The 12,419-nt window shown below is 48.0% G+C and overlaps 1 protein-coding gene across 2 annotated transcripts in view; it reads right to left on the bottom strand.

The window, feature by feature from the left end:
• The window catches only part of LOC143940765 (baculoviral IAP repeat-containing protein 1e-like), a 95,865-nt gene that overhangs the window by 72,357 nt on the left and 11,089 nt on the right, over positions 1–12,419 (bottom strand). For both annotated transcript variants that reach the window (XM_077462482.1, XM_077462481.1), the window contains exon 2: positions 10,598–11,179. In XM_077462482.1, the coding sequence (XP_077318608.1) occupies positions 10,598–11,171 (574 nt within the window). In that variant the 5' untranslated portion in view covers positions 11,172–11,179. The remainder of the gene's footprint in view (positions 1–10,597; positions 11,180–12,419) is intronic.

Here is a 12,419-nt window from a genome sequence, read left to right as displayed (position 1 = left end):
GGGGGACCCCCACGCCATTTTTTCGGCGTAGGGGGGTTCCCCTTACAAATCCATACCAGACCTAAGGACCTGGTATGCTCCCGGAGGGGGAACCCACCCCAGATTTTTTTTAGAAATTTGGTGTGGAGTTCTCTCTCGAGAGCTGATTATTCTGTGAGAGTCGCCTCAATATAGAAGGAGATCCGACTTGGAGGCGACTTCCATTGAAATCAATGGGTACCAGTCGCCTAGAAGTCGGATAGAAGTAGTACAGGAACCTTTTCTGAAGTCAGAGCGACTTCAGTAGTGTGCATTAAGACAGCTGTCATTCACTTACATTGATTTTTACATGTAGCCCGACTTGAGGCGACTTGAAGTCGGATCCTGAGTTGCCCCTGTGTGAACGGGCTCTCAAGAGCCCTCAGTCCTGATGCATGCAGTGGCTTGGCTCTTGGGAGAGGTTAGGCAGATATTAACATGAGCCAGAGCAGGGGCGGACTGACTGACTGTCGGTCACTCAGACGCCGCCCGAGGGCCTGAGGACATTAGGGGCCCGGACTCCTCATATGAGAGGCCACTTGCAGCGGCTGAATTACATGCCGTGATACAGATGCTAACTGTGCGCTGATCCCCGCCGGCCCCTCCTTCCCCCGTCCATCCCAGGTGCTTGTACTGTATGCGTCGTGACATCACCTGGGATGGACGAGAAGAGTGGAGGGGCCGGCAGGGAGCAGTGCACCATTAGAAGTGTCTCAGGCTCAGCATCCAGTGACTCGGTGAGTGAAGCCGAGACACCAGGGCCGCCACACGTGATGTGGGGGGGGGGGGTACAGACAGATGCATGGACATGGGTCCCCCCATCCCACAGTGTCCTCCTGGCTGTGTGCATGTCCCCCTGTGCTGTTTAAGTGTCCTGTGTGCATGTCCTCCTGTGTGCATGTCCCCCTGTGCTGTGTGCATGTCCTCCTGTGTGCATGTCCCCCTGTGTGCATGTCCTCCTGTGTGCATGTCCCCCTGTGCTGTGTGCATGTCCTCCTGTGTGCATGTCCCCCTGTGCTGTGTGCATGTCCTCCTGTGTGCATGTCCCCCTGTGTGCATGTCCCCCTGTGCTGTGTAAGTGTCCTGTGTGCATGTCCTCCTGTGTGCATGTCCTCCTGTGCTGTGTGCATATCCTCCTGTGTGCGTGTCCCCCTGTGCTGTGTAAGTGTCCAGTGTGCATGTCCCCCTGTGTGCATGTCCCCCTGTGCTGTGTAAGTGTCCTGTGTGCATGTCCTCCTGTACAGTGTGCATCTCCCCCTGTGTGCATGTCCCCCTGTGCTGTGTAAGTGTCCTGTGTGCATGTCCTCCTGTGCTGTGTGCGTGTCCCCCTGTGTGCATGTCCCCCTGTGTGCATGTCCCTCTGTGTGCGTGCCCTCCTGTGCTGTGTGCGTGTCTCTCCTGTGTGCGTGTCCCTCCTGTGTGCATGTCCCTCCTGTGTGCATGTCCCCCTGTGTGCATGTCCTCCTGTGCTGTGTGCATGTCCCCCTGTGTGCATGTCCCCCTGTGCTGTGTAAGTGTCCTGTGTGCATGTCCTCCTGTGTACATGGTCCTGTGTGCATGTCCCCCTGTGCTGTGTGCTTGTCCCCCTGAGGTGCGTGTCCCTCCTGTGTGCGTGTCCCTCCTGTGTGCGTGTCCTTCCTGTGTGCATGTCCCCCTGTGCTGTGTGCGTGTCCCCCGTGTGCATGTGTCCCCCGTGTGCATGTGTCCCCCTGTGTGTATGTGTCCCCCTGTGTGCATGTGTCCCCCTGTGTGCATGTCTCCCTGTGTGCATGTCCTCCTGTGCTTTGTGAGTGTCCCCCCGTGTGCGTGTCCCCCGTGTGCATGTCCTCCTGTGCTGACACCAGGGCTGCCACACGTGATGTGGGGGGGATACAGACAGATGCATGGGCCCCCGGGTCCCCCCATCCCACAGTGTCCTCCTGGCTGTGTGCATGTCCCCCTGTGCTGTGTAAGTGTCCTGTGTACATGTCCCCCTGTGCTGTGTGCATGTCCTCCTGTGCTGTGTGAGTGTCCCCCTGTGTGCGTGTCCCCCATGTGCATGTCTTCCTGTGCTGTGTGCATGTGTCCCCCTGTGTGTGTGTCCCCCTGTGTGTATGTCCTCCTGTGTGCGCATTCTCCCTCCAGTGTCCAACTGTGTGTGCATTCTCCCTCCAGTGTCCCCCCCATGTGTGCGTTCTCCCTCCAGTGTCCCCCTGTGTGTGTGTGTGTGCTCTCCCTTCAGTGTCCCCATGTGTGTGCTCTCCCTTCAGTGTCCCCGTGTGTGTGTGCTCTCCCTCCAGTTTACCCCTGTGTGTGCTCTCCCTCCAGTGTCCCCCTGTACGCGTGTCCCCCTGTGTGCGCGTGTCCCCCTGTGTGCATCTCTCCCTGTGTGCATGTCCCCCTGTGCTGTGTGCATGTCCCCCTGTGCTGTGTGCGTGTCCCCCTGTGTGCCTGTGTCCCCCTGTGTGTATGTCCTTCTGTGTGCTTGTCCTCCTGTGTGCGCATTCTCCCTCCAGTGTCCCACTGTGTGTGTGCATTCTCCCTCCAGTGTCCCCCTGTGTGTGTGTGCATTCTCCCTCCAGTGTCCCCCTGTGTGCGCGTTCTCCCTCCAGTGTCCCCCTGTGTGTGTGTGTGCTCTCCCTCCAGTGTCCCCCTGTGTGTGTGCTCTCCCTCCAGTGTCCTCCTGTGTGTGCGTGTTCTCCCTCAAGTGTCCCCCTGTGTGTGTGCGCGTTCTCCCTCCAGTGTCCCCGGGTGTGTGCACGTTCTCCCTCCAGTGTCCCCCTTTGTGTGTGCGTTCTCCCTCCAGTGTCCCCCTGTGTGTGTGTGTGCGTTCTCCCTCCAGTGTCCCCCTCTGTGTGTGCCTCCAGTGTCCCCCTGTGTGTGTGCGTTCTCCCTCCAGTGCCCCCCTGTGTGTGTGTGTGCGTTCTCCCTCCAGTGCCCCCCTGTGTGTGTGTGTGTGTGCGTTCTCCCTCCAGTGTCCCCCTGTGTGTGTGTGCGTTCTCCCTCCAGTGTCTCCCTGTGTGTGTGTGCGTTCTCCCTCCAGTGTCCCCATGTGTGTGTGTGCCTTCTCCCTCCAGTGTCCCCCCCCTGTGTGTGTGTGTGTGTGTGCATTCTTCCTCCAGTGTCCCCCCGTGTGTGTGCATTCTCCCTCCACTGTCCCCCCCGTGTGTGTGTGTGTGCGTTCTCCCTCCAGTGTCCCCCCCTGTGTGTGTGTGTGCGTTCTCTCTCCAGTGTCACCCCCCCTGTGTGTGTGTGCGCGTTCTCCCTCCAGTGTCCCCCCTGTGTGTGTGTGTGCGCGTTCTCCCTCCAGTGTCCACCCCTGTGTGTGTGTGTGTGTGTGTGTGCGCGTTCTCCCTCCAGTCTCCCCCCCTGTGTGTGTGTGTGTGTGTGTGTGTGCGCGTTCTTCCTCCAGAGTCCCCCCCCCTGTGTGTGTGTGTGTGTGTGTGTGTGTGTGCATTCTCCTTCCAGTGTCCCCCCCCTGTGTGTGTGTGTGTGTGTGTGTGTGTGTGTGCATTCTCCTTCCAGTGTCCCCCCCCCTGTGTGTGTGTGGGCATTCTCCCTCCAGTCTCCCCCCCATGTGTGTGTGTGCGCATTCTCCCTCCAGTGTCCCCCCCTGTGTGTGTGTGTGCGTTCTCCCTCCAGTGTCCCCCCCTGTGTGTGTGTGCGTTCTCCCTCAAGTGTCCCTGTGTGTGTGTGTGTGTGTTCTCCCTCCGGTGTCCCAGTGTGTGTGTGCGCGTTCTCCCTCCGGTGTACCCGTGTGTGTGTGTGTGTGTGCGTTCTCCCTCCGGTGTCCCAGTGTGTGTGTGCGCGTTCTCCCTCCGGTGTACCCGTGTGTGTGTGTGTGTGCGTTCTCCCTCTAGTGTCCCCCTGTGTGTATGTTCTCTCTCCAGTGTCTCCCTGTGCAGGTTTGGCTTGAGTGTGGAGACCAAGGGGGCCCCATGATCTTCTATTGCCCGGGGGCCCCATGAGTTGTCAGTCCGCCCCTGAGCCAGAGAAATTCAGGCTGGAGAGGAAAGGGTTAGATGATGCTGGATGTCCTCCAGACAGGAAATGGGGTGAGCTCTGTCTTGCTGCAGTTTCTAATGCAGAATGTAAAAAGCTCTAAATAGTTTAAGCAATTTCACTACAGGAGAGGAGTACAATTGTGCATGCCTAAAAGTGAGGCTGGAGTCCAGCTTTAAAACAAAACAGCTAACTGCGAATTTGAAAAAGATTGAAAATATTATGTTTGTTTTATATCTGTATCATTATATAAATGCTTCTGTCATACTTTTAATACATTACACAATATTATATATACTTTGGTAATTACTATCTGGGTTGCAATCCAATGTACAATGTAGATAAATGCATTTTATTGCATCATATAAAATTAACTAAAGAATTTTAGAGAAATAAAATGGTTTGTCAGCTAGTAGAATTTCTCAATGTGGTTAGCCAATCTTGAGGTTAACATTTCCCACACTGCAGCCAGACAGGAGACACATGTAGTTCTGGATTAAGCAACTCATCTTCCTCTTTCATTTCTGTTCTTCCAGCTTCCTCATTAGGTAGTAATCTTCACTTCTGCCAGAGAGACCGAAAGGGATCCAGCCACACTGCAGAGTCTTCCTTGCTATGCAAACACCATGGTAAAGTCATATTACACTCATCCTGAGCATATTTTAGCTTAATACATTGAGCACAATAAAATGAACAGCCCCCACTCCCCGGTAATCTGTTTGTTAACCACTTTCAAACCGGACCATTTTGCTGACCACTTTTTGCGATTCGGCACTGCGTCGCTTTAACTGACAATTGCGTGGTCGTGCGACGTGGCTCCCAAAAAATATTGACGTCCTTTTTTTCCCACAAATATAGCTTTTTTTTGGTGGTATTTGACCACCCCTGCGGTTTTTATTTTTTGTGCTATAAACAAAAAAAGAACAATTTTGAAAAAAACACATTATTTTTTACTTTTTGCTATAATAAATATCCCCCAAAAATATATAAAAAACATTTTTTTGCTCAGTTTAGGCCGATACATATTCTTCTACATATTTTTGGTAAAAAAAATCTCAATAAGCGATTATTGATTGGTTTGCGCAAAATTTATAGCGTTTACAAAATAGGGAATAGTTTTATGGCATTTTTATTAATCATTTTTTTTACTAGTAATGGCGGCGATCAACGATTTTTATCGTGACTGCGACATTATGGCGGACACATCGGACATTTTTGACACATTTTTGGGACCATTGTCATTTATACAGCAATCCCTGCAGTGATTCCTGTGTAAAAAGGGGTTAACCAGGGGGTGGCAGTGTAGGGGTTAAGTGTGTCCTAGGGGAGTTTTACTAACTGTGGGGGGTGTGGCTGTGTGTTAGTGAACACTGATCTCTGCTCCAATCACAGGGAGCAGAGATCAGTGTCACTCGTTCAGCCTCCCCGTGAGATGATCGCGGGCATCCCCGCCTGCGACCGGATTCACGGGGGCCCGACCGGCACACGCGCGGCACGCGATGGCACGGCGGCAATTTCAAATGGATGCACCTGTATGCCAATTTGCCTGCCCATGCCATTCTGCCGAATTACATGGTCGTGCGCCGGTCGGGAAGTGGTTAAATGTTTTTCAGTTATGCTAGCTCCAGCAATCTCAGTGCTGCTTCCCTTTACTTCGGGTCTTCGCCAGTGGTGGCTGGTGCTCATCATTTTTGGGGGGGGGGCGCAAACAAACTGAAAAATCTTTTTAAAAAAAACCATCAATTGCAGCCTAACTGTGCCATCAATCGCAGCCACTGTGCCATCAATCGCAGCCACTGTGCCATCAATCACAGCCACTGTGCCATCAAACGCAGCCACTGTGCCATCAAACGCAGTCACTGTGCCCCTCAATCGCAGCCAATGTGCCATCAATCATAGCCACTGTGCCATTAATCGCAGCCACTGTGCCATCAATAGCAGCCACTGTGCCCATCAATAGCAGCCACTGTGCCCATCAAAAGCAGCCACTGTGCCCATCAATCGCAGCCACTGTGCCCATCAATCGCAGCCACTGTGCCCCTCAAACGCAGCCACTGTGCCCCTCAAACGCAGCCACTGCGACCGGACTCACGGGGGTCCCGACCTGCGCGCGCGATGGCATGGCGGCAATTTCAAATGGACGTACCTGTACGCCAATTTGCCTGCCCGTGCCATTCTGCGGACGTACATGGTCGTGCGCCGGTCGGGAAGTGGTTAAATGTTTTTCAGTTATGCTAGCTCCTGAAATCTCAGTGCTGCTTCCCTTTACTTCGGGTTTTTACCAGTGGTGGCTGGTGCTCAAATTTTTTTTTTGGGGGGGGGGGGGGCGCAAACAAACTGAAAAATCTTTAAAAAAACCCCATCAATTGCAGTGTAACTGTGCCATCAATCGCAGCCACTGTGCCATCAATCGCAGCCACTGTGCCATCAAATGCAGCCACTGTGCCCCTCAATCACAGCCAATGTGCCATCAATCATAGCCACTGTGCCCCTCAATCGAAGCCACTGTGCCCTTCAATCGCAGCCACTGTGCCATCAATTGCCGCCACTGTGCCCATCAATTGCCGCCACTGTGCCCATCAATCGCAGCCACTGTGCCCATCAAACGCAGCCACTGTGCCCATCAAACGCAGCCACTGTGGCCATCAAACGCAGCCAATGTGCCCATCAATTGCTCCCACTGTGCCCATCAATTGCCGCTACTGTGCCCATCAATTGCTCCCACTTTGTCCCATCAAACGCAGCCACTGTGCCATATCAAATGCTGCTAGTGTGCCCCCTATAGCTCTAATCAGGTGCTTCAAAACCACCCCCACCATTGTAATTCAGGTGCTCTGCGCCTGAAAAGGGTCCTTGCGCCTGAATAGGGGGTGGCAGCGGCGGCCATAGATAGATTCATGCAATGCATGAATCTAACTATTTATTGGTGCTAGATGGGTGGCAGGAGTGAGGGGGCGGTGCTCGTGCGCCCTTATGGATGCACCGCCACTGGTCTTCACAGTAAAGAGATAACACCAATCCCGCCACCTCTTACTTTTTGGAAACAACAGATCAATAATAGGTTGCCCCTTTACAAGGATGCCTATGCCAACAGAGGTTGCCCCAAAAAATATGACAAGATCTGGTCCAAATGGTTAGCGGAGCTTCTGACACGACCATGGTTTGATGTACCTTAACTTAATGCTTTTGTCTGGATACCTGCTACCTTAGTACCAATTCAGCTTTAACCATTTTATGAATGTGTGTTGATGATTATGTTACCTATTGGCTCAAGGGAGCCATGCCATATTTTCCATTTATATGACTCTCCTAAGTTGTCAACATTTACATTTTGTCATGTACCATACTTTACGTCCCCTGTGAGGGTCACATGGCTACTAATGATTTGCTTGTGTATGCGTTGCATGTTTGTGACCTTAAAACCATTAAACAGATTTAAAAAAAAGACATAAGAGAGGACAGTGCAGTCTCCAGTCACTCTGTTAGCTTGGAGAAAGCAGGTGGGGAGGAGGGAGTAGTAGGGGAGAAGCTTGACATCCTAGGTCACAGGGGTGAAGGTTTCTATTGATGCACACAGTGTAGGGAGACTCAACTCTAGTCTCTGCATGCAAGGATGACTCCATAGGATACCACCAGAGAAAGGAGCCAACTTGAAACCGGAAACCTGGGGCAGTGATCATGGCACCAATTAAAAAAATGTAAAAATTTAAATGTATAAAAAAATCAGCACACTCAGGCCTGGTTCTCCCCTATGCAGGTTGTGGTTGATGCCTTTTTCTGGTGCGTTTAGCATTTTTCACACACATTTTGATGCGTTAGTAATGCGTTTTGCATTTTGGGAGGTGCCTGTAGTCTTGCAGGAGAAACCAGTAAAAATGAAGCACAAAAGTATCAAAAACTGCGAGCACTACATTTCTGCTGAACTCCCATTGAAGTCTATAGAACCAAAAACGCAACCTGCTCCAGTAAAAATAAATAAAAAAATGTCCCTAACCCGTTCCAAAAAATTGCACCTGTGGAAAATGTAGAGATCTGAATGTGACCCATAGGAAATCATTAGTAAGACCCTATCTGGAATATGCAGTTCAGTTTTGGGCACCAGTTCACAAAAAGAATATCGGAGGAACTGGAGAAAGTGCAGAGAAGGGCAACTATACTGATGGAGGAGCTCAGTTATGAGGAAAGATTAGGGGAACTGAATTTATTCTCTCTTGAGAAGAGATTAAGAGGGAATATGATCAACGTGTACATATACATAAGGGGTCCATATAGTGAACTTGGTGTTAAGTTATTCACTTTTAAACATTTGTTACCCTAAAAAAAAGATCCTGTTCCCTTAAAGAGGAAGTAAAGTCTTCCTCTTTAATTGTACCTACAGGTAAGTAATTATAGTTGCGCCATTTAGGAGATAGTGCTTGTGCTGTTTCTTTGGGACCCGTGCCGTGACATGCATCGCCCGCGCACGTCATCGCAGCTCAGAGTCCATCACAGCGCCGGAGCCCGCAAACCCGGAAGTAACTCTGGGAAAGGTTGGCCGTGGGAGCGGAGTGCGGGTGGCACTGCTGGGCATCGTTCTAAGGTAAGTATTTCATAATAAGCTAGTATGCGATGCATACTAGCTCATTATGCCTTGCAGGTTTTTTTTTTTGTTTTGGTATTTTTTTTTTTCCTGGAGGTTTTCAACCTCTTTAAAGCATGAATAACAACACAATGTTTGCGCTGTGTAATATGCCCCCTGTATCATATAAAATACCTGACTGATCATACCTGGTTCTGCCCTACCCCCTGTAAACTGGTCACGGTTCATTGTGGCTGCTGAGCCCTGACTCTGGTCAGGTTACATGCCTCCATCATCCGCTGCTCTCCTCTGTCCTCCTCTCCCCCTCCCTATCTGCCTGTCACTTGTACAAGTGCCAATCTGTTCCCCACCCCTTCCCTTCTTGCTGCTATAAAACTATGTTCTGATCATACAATCTGCTGTGTTAAATAAGGATATGTGCTGCACTGCATATGTTTTATAAAAAAAAATCCCGAAATGTACCTTATTTCAGGGCACCTCCCAGAGCTCACGTGACTGCTCGCCTATCTTCAACCCTCCTCCCGGCTGACGTCAGCGGGATTTCTTGGCCCCTCCTGCTGTAGCTGTCAGCCCAGCAGAGGAGAGCAGCGAGCAGTCACGTCAGCGTCAAGATGCACTCTGAAATAAGGTACATATAAGCATATCTTTTATAAAACACATGCAGTGCTGCAAATGTCCTTATGTAACATAGGGGATTTTATGATCATATAATAGTGGCTTTACAACCACTTTAAGGCCATCACAGAGGACAATGGGACACACTTTAAGTCTGGAGGAAAAGAGATTTCATCTCCAAATATGGAAAGGCTTGTTCACAGTAAGAGCTGTGAAAATGTGGAATAGACTCTCCAAGGGCTGATTCTGGCCAGCTCAGTAGATTGCTTTAAAAAAGGACTGGTTTATTTCCTAAATGTACATAATATAACTAGGTACTTACATTTATAGGTAGAGTTGACCCAGAGAATTTATGATTACCTATTCGGTGATCAGGAATAAGGATGAGCCGAACACCCCCCTGTTCGGTTCGCACCAGAACATGCGAAACAGACCTAAACTTTGTGTGAACTTTAGAACCCTATTAAAGTCTATGGGACTCGAACGTTCACAATCTAAAGTGCTAATTTTAAAGGCTAATATGCAAACCTGAAGGGCCTGGTAATTGAATTTAGGGGAACCAATTTGTCAGCTAATACAGAGAACACTCATTGAGTGTTCTCTGTATTACGAGAATCGACAATGGAAAGTGATTTTAAAAGATTTTTTTTCTTTGCAAAATGACACTTCACTACAGTTCTAAGCACGGGAAACATGCGCCCCTTCACAGGCATACTATAGACAACCCCAGGTACGAAATTTAAAGGAATATTACACTTTTATTGTTTCACTTTAATCATTATTAAAATCACTGCCCCTGAAAAAACGGTCGTTTTTAAAACTTTTTTTTGCATTGATCCATGTCCCCAGGGGCAGGACCCGGGTTCCCAAACACTTTTTAGGACAGTAACTTGCATATTAGTCTTTAAAATTAGCACTTTAGATTTCTCCCATAGACTTGTAAAGGGTGTTCCGGCTTTTCGAATTTGCCGCGAACAGCCCAAATTGTTCACTGTTCGATGAACAGGCGAACAGGCAATGTTCAAGTCGAACATGAGTTTAACTCGACCTCGAAGCTCATCCCTAATCAGGAAGCAATTTTTTCCCCTGCTGTAGCAAACTGGATCATGCTTTGCTGGGGCCTTTCGCATTCCTCTGAATCAACTGTGGGTATAGGATTGGGTATATGAGATTATATGATTTTTTTTCTCTTTTATTGGTTGAACTAGATGGACTTTAACATCTATGCAACCCTCTTAAATGGACTGTAGTGCGTTTTGCAAAACTGAAAATGCAGTGAAATCGCATAGGTGTGAATCAGGCTTACGTGATTAAATCAGCTGCTGAAAGTGCTTAAAAAAATGAGGTTTTAATATTACTTTAATATATTAACAAACACTTGTCATTAGTGCATCATTTACTTACCAGTAAAGAAGAATCCAGCACTGACAAGCTGATCTGGTTGAATCGGGGCATAGGAAGGCCAATTTGTGAAGGACTTGTGTCGGGCTTCCTCGGTTGCGTATGCTCCTGGAGACACATGATCAAGATCTGGGGGTTGAACACGGACCTCAAACATAGAAATATTACCCACATCGTCTCCTTTCATGAAAGGACAGGTTGGGCTTTCTATAACATGAAGTCTCTTTGGTGGATATGTCAAAGGTCTTTTGTTGACAACAACCCCACAGCAAAAGCACTGAAGACTATTGCTGACTCCAGTATGATATAATCCAGCGTTGGCCATTTCTGATGGAGACCACCATGAAAACTTCTCGGAATTAGAATCTCTTAAAGCTTGGAATGATTTTAATCTCCTGGCTTCACATCTCATTTCTGTTTTTTTACTTGTTTCCAGCTGCTTACATATGGCAGCATTTTGTACTGCAAAATCAGTAGTACATTTTTCCCAGTTGAAATTAAAAATTGAATTCATCATAGACTTTAGTGACTGATTTGCTTTCTCTTCTCTGCCATCATGATGGTCTTCAGAAGCCATTTTCCTTCCTAAAATGCAATTTTACAAAAGCAAGTTAAGCAACATCCCAAAATTTTGAAGGTTTTTGAATCTCAGTTTTTTTTTTTTAATTGAAGGCTAAGGTTAGCCATATACTGTACATTAATGTCTCTCTAATTTAAGCAAGAGAAAACACTTGATTCCTCCATCTATGCTAAACAACATTGATGGAGGAATTGCACTTGTCAGATACTGTAGTCAGACTGTCTGAATACCAGGACAGTGACCACATATGATTAGATGTGATCCCTGTTCAGCCAACGCAACTTTCCAATTGTTCAATATTTTAATCAAAGCTTATCAATCTTATTTGTGCCGACAGTGCCACTAACAGCTTGAGATTCAAGCCCTGTATGCCCAGTTTGGTTTGAGTATGGAAGAGTTTTTAATTCTCTGCGTGATTCCACTAGGAAGATTTTCATTTAATTCCCGTCTCTCTGACACCAGGACAAGAAATGGCGAAAGTGGTTGTCATCAGGACAGAAAGGCACAGATGGCAATAATAATAAAAATGTGTTCTTATCTGTGTCCCTGTTGAAAAGATTTCCTTATGCTTCCTGCTCTGTTCTTAATAGGAATATAGACAGAAATAGCAGTTCCTAACCATTCCTCAATCAATCCAAACAAAATAAAAGGTTTTGTCTGGAGCTGGGCTTTAGTTACACTCTGTGACCAACTTAAAAAATTGCAGGCAAAAATTATTTAAAATGCATATTATTTGTTTCCATAAATGATTTTTACTTTACTTGGGCCTTTGCATTTTATTTGAAATTTTGAGCACTGCAAAAAAATATGATTTTTATAACAGCTTACCTGTAAAATCATTTTCTTGGAGTACATCACAGGACACAGAGCCACAGTAATTACTGTATGGGTTATAAGGCTCCTTCAGGTGATGGACACTGGGACACCCTAGACAGGAAGTTCATAGCAAAGCAATACACGTGTAACCAGAAAGAGGGGAGGGACCTTTGTGTCCCGTGATGTACTCTAAGAAAATGACTTTACAGGTAAGCTGTTATAAAAATCCTATTTTCTTTATCATACATTACTGGACACAGAACCACAGTAATTACTGTATGAGATGTCCCTCACTAAAACTAGCTTCCTTGTCAAAAGGACCAAGGGAATATGTCGTATCAGTTCAAAAGGCTGTATCTGTAATGCCGACAGAACTAAATTCACGTTCCAAGGGTTCAGGGGTGCTCTAACCGGTGGATTAAGGAACGC

The sequence above is a fragment of the Lithobates pipiens genome, unplaced genomic scaffold, assembly GCF_037356315.1.
Source record: "Lithobates pipiens isolate NorthernLeopardFrog02 unplaced genomic scaffold, aLitPip1_a1.2 Scaffold_3, whole genome shotgun sequence".
Taxonomy (NCBI): Eukaryota; Metazoa; Chordata; class Amphibia; order Anura; family Ranidae; genus Lithobates; species Lithobates pipiens.
This window is presented reverse-complemented; position numbering and strand designations above follow the sequence as displayed.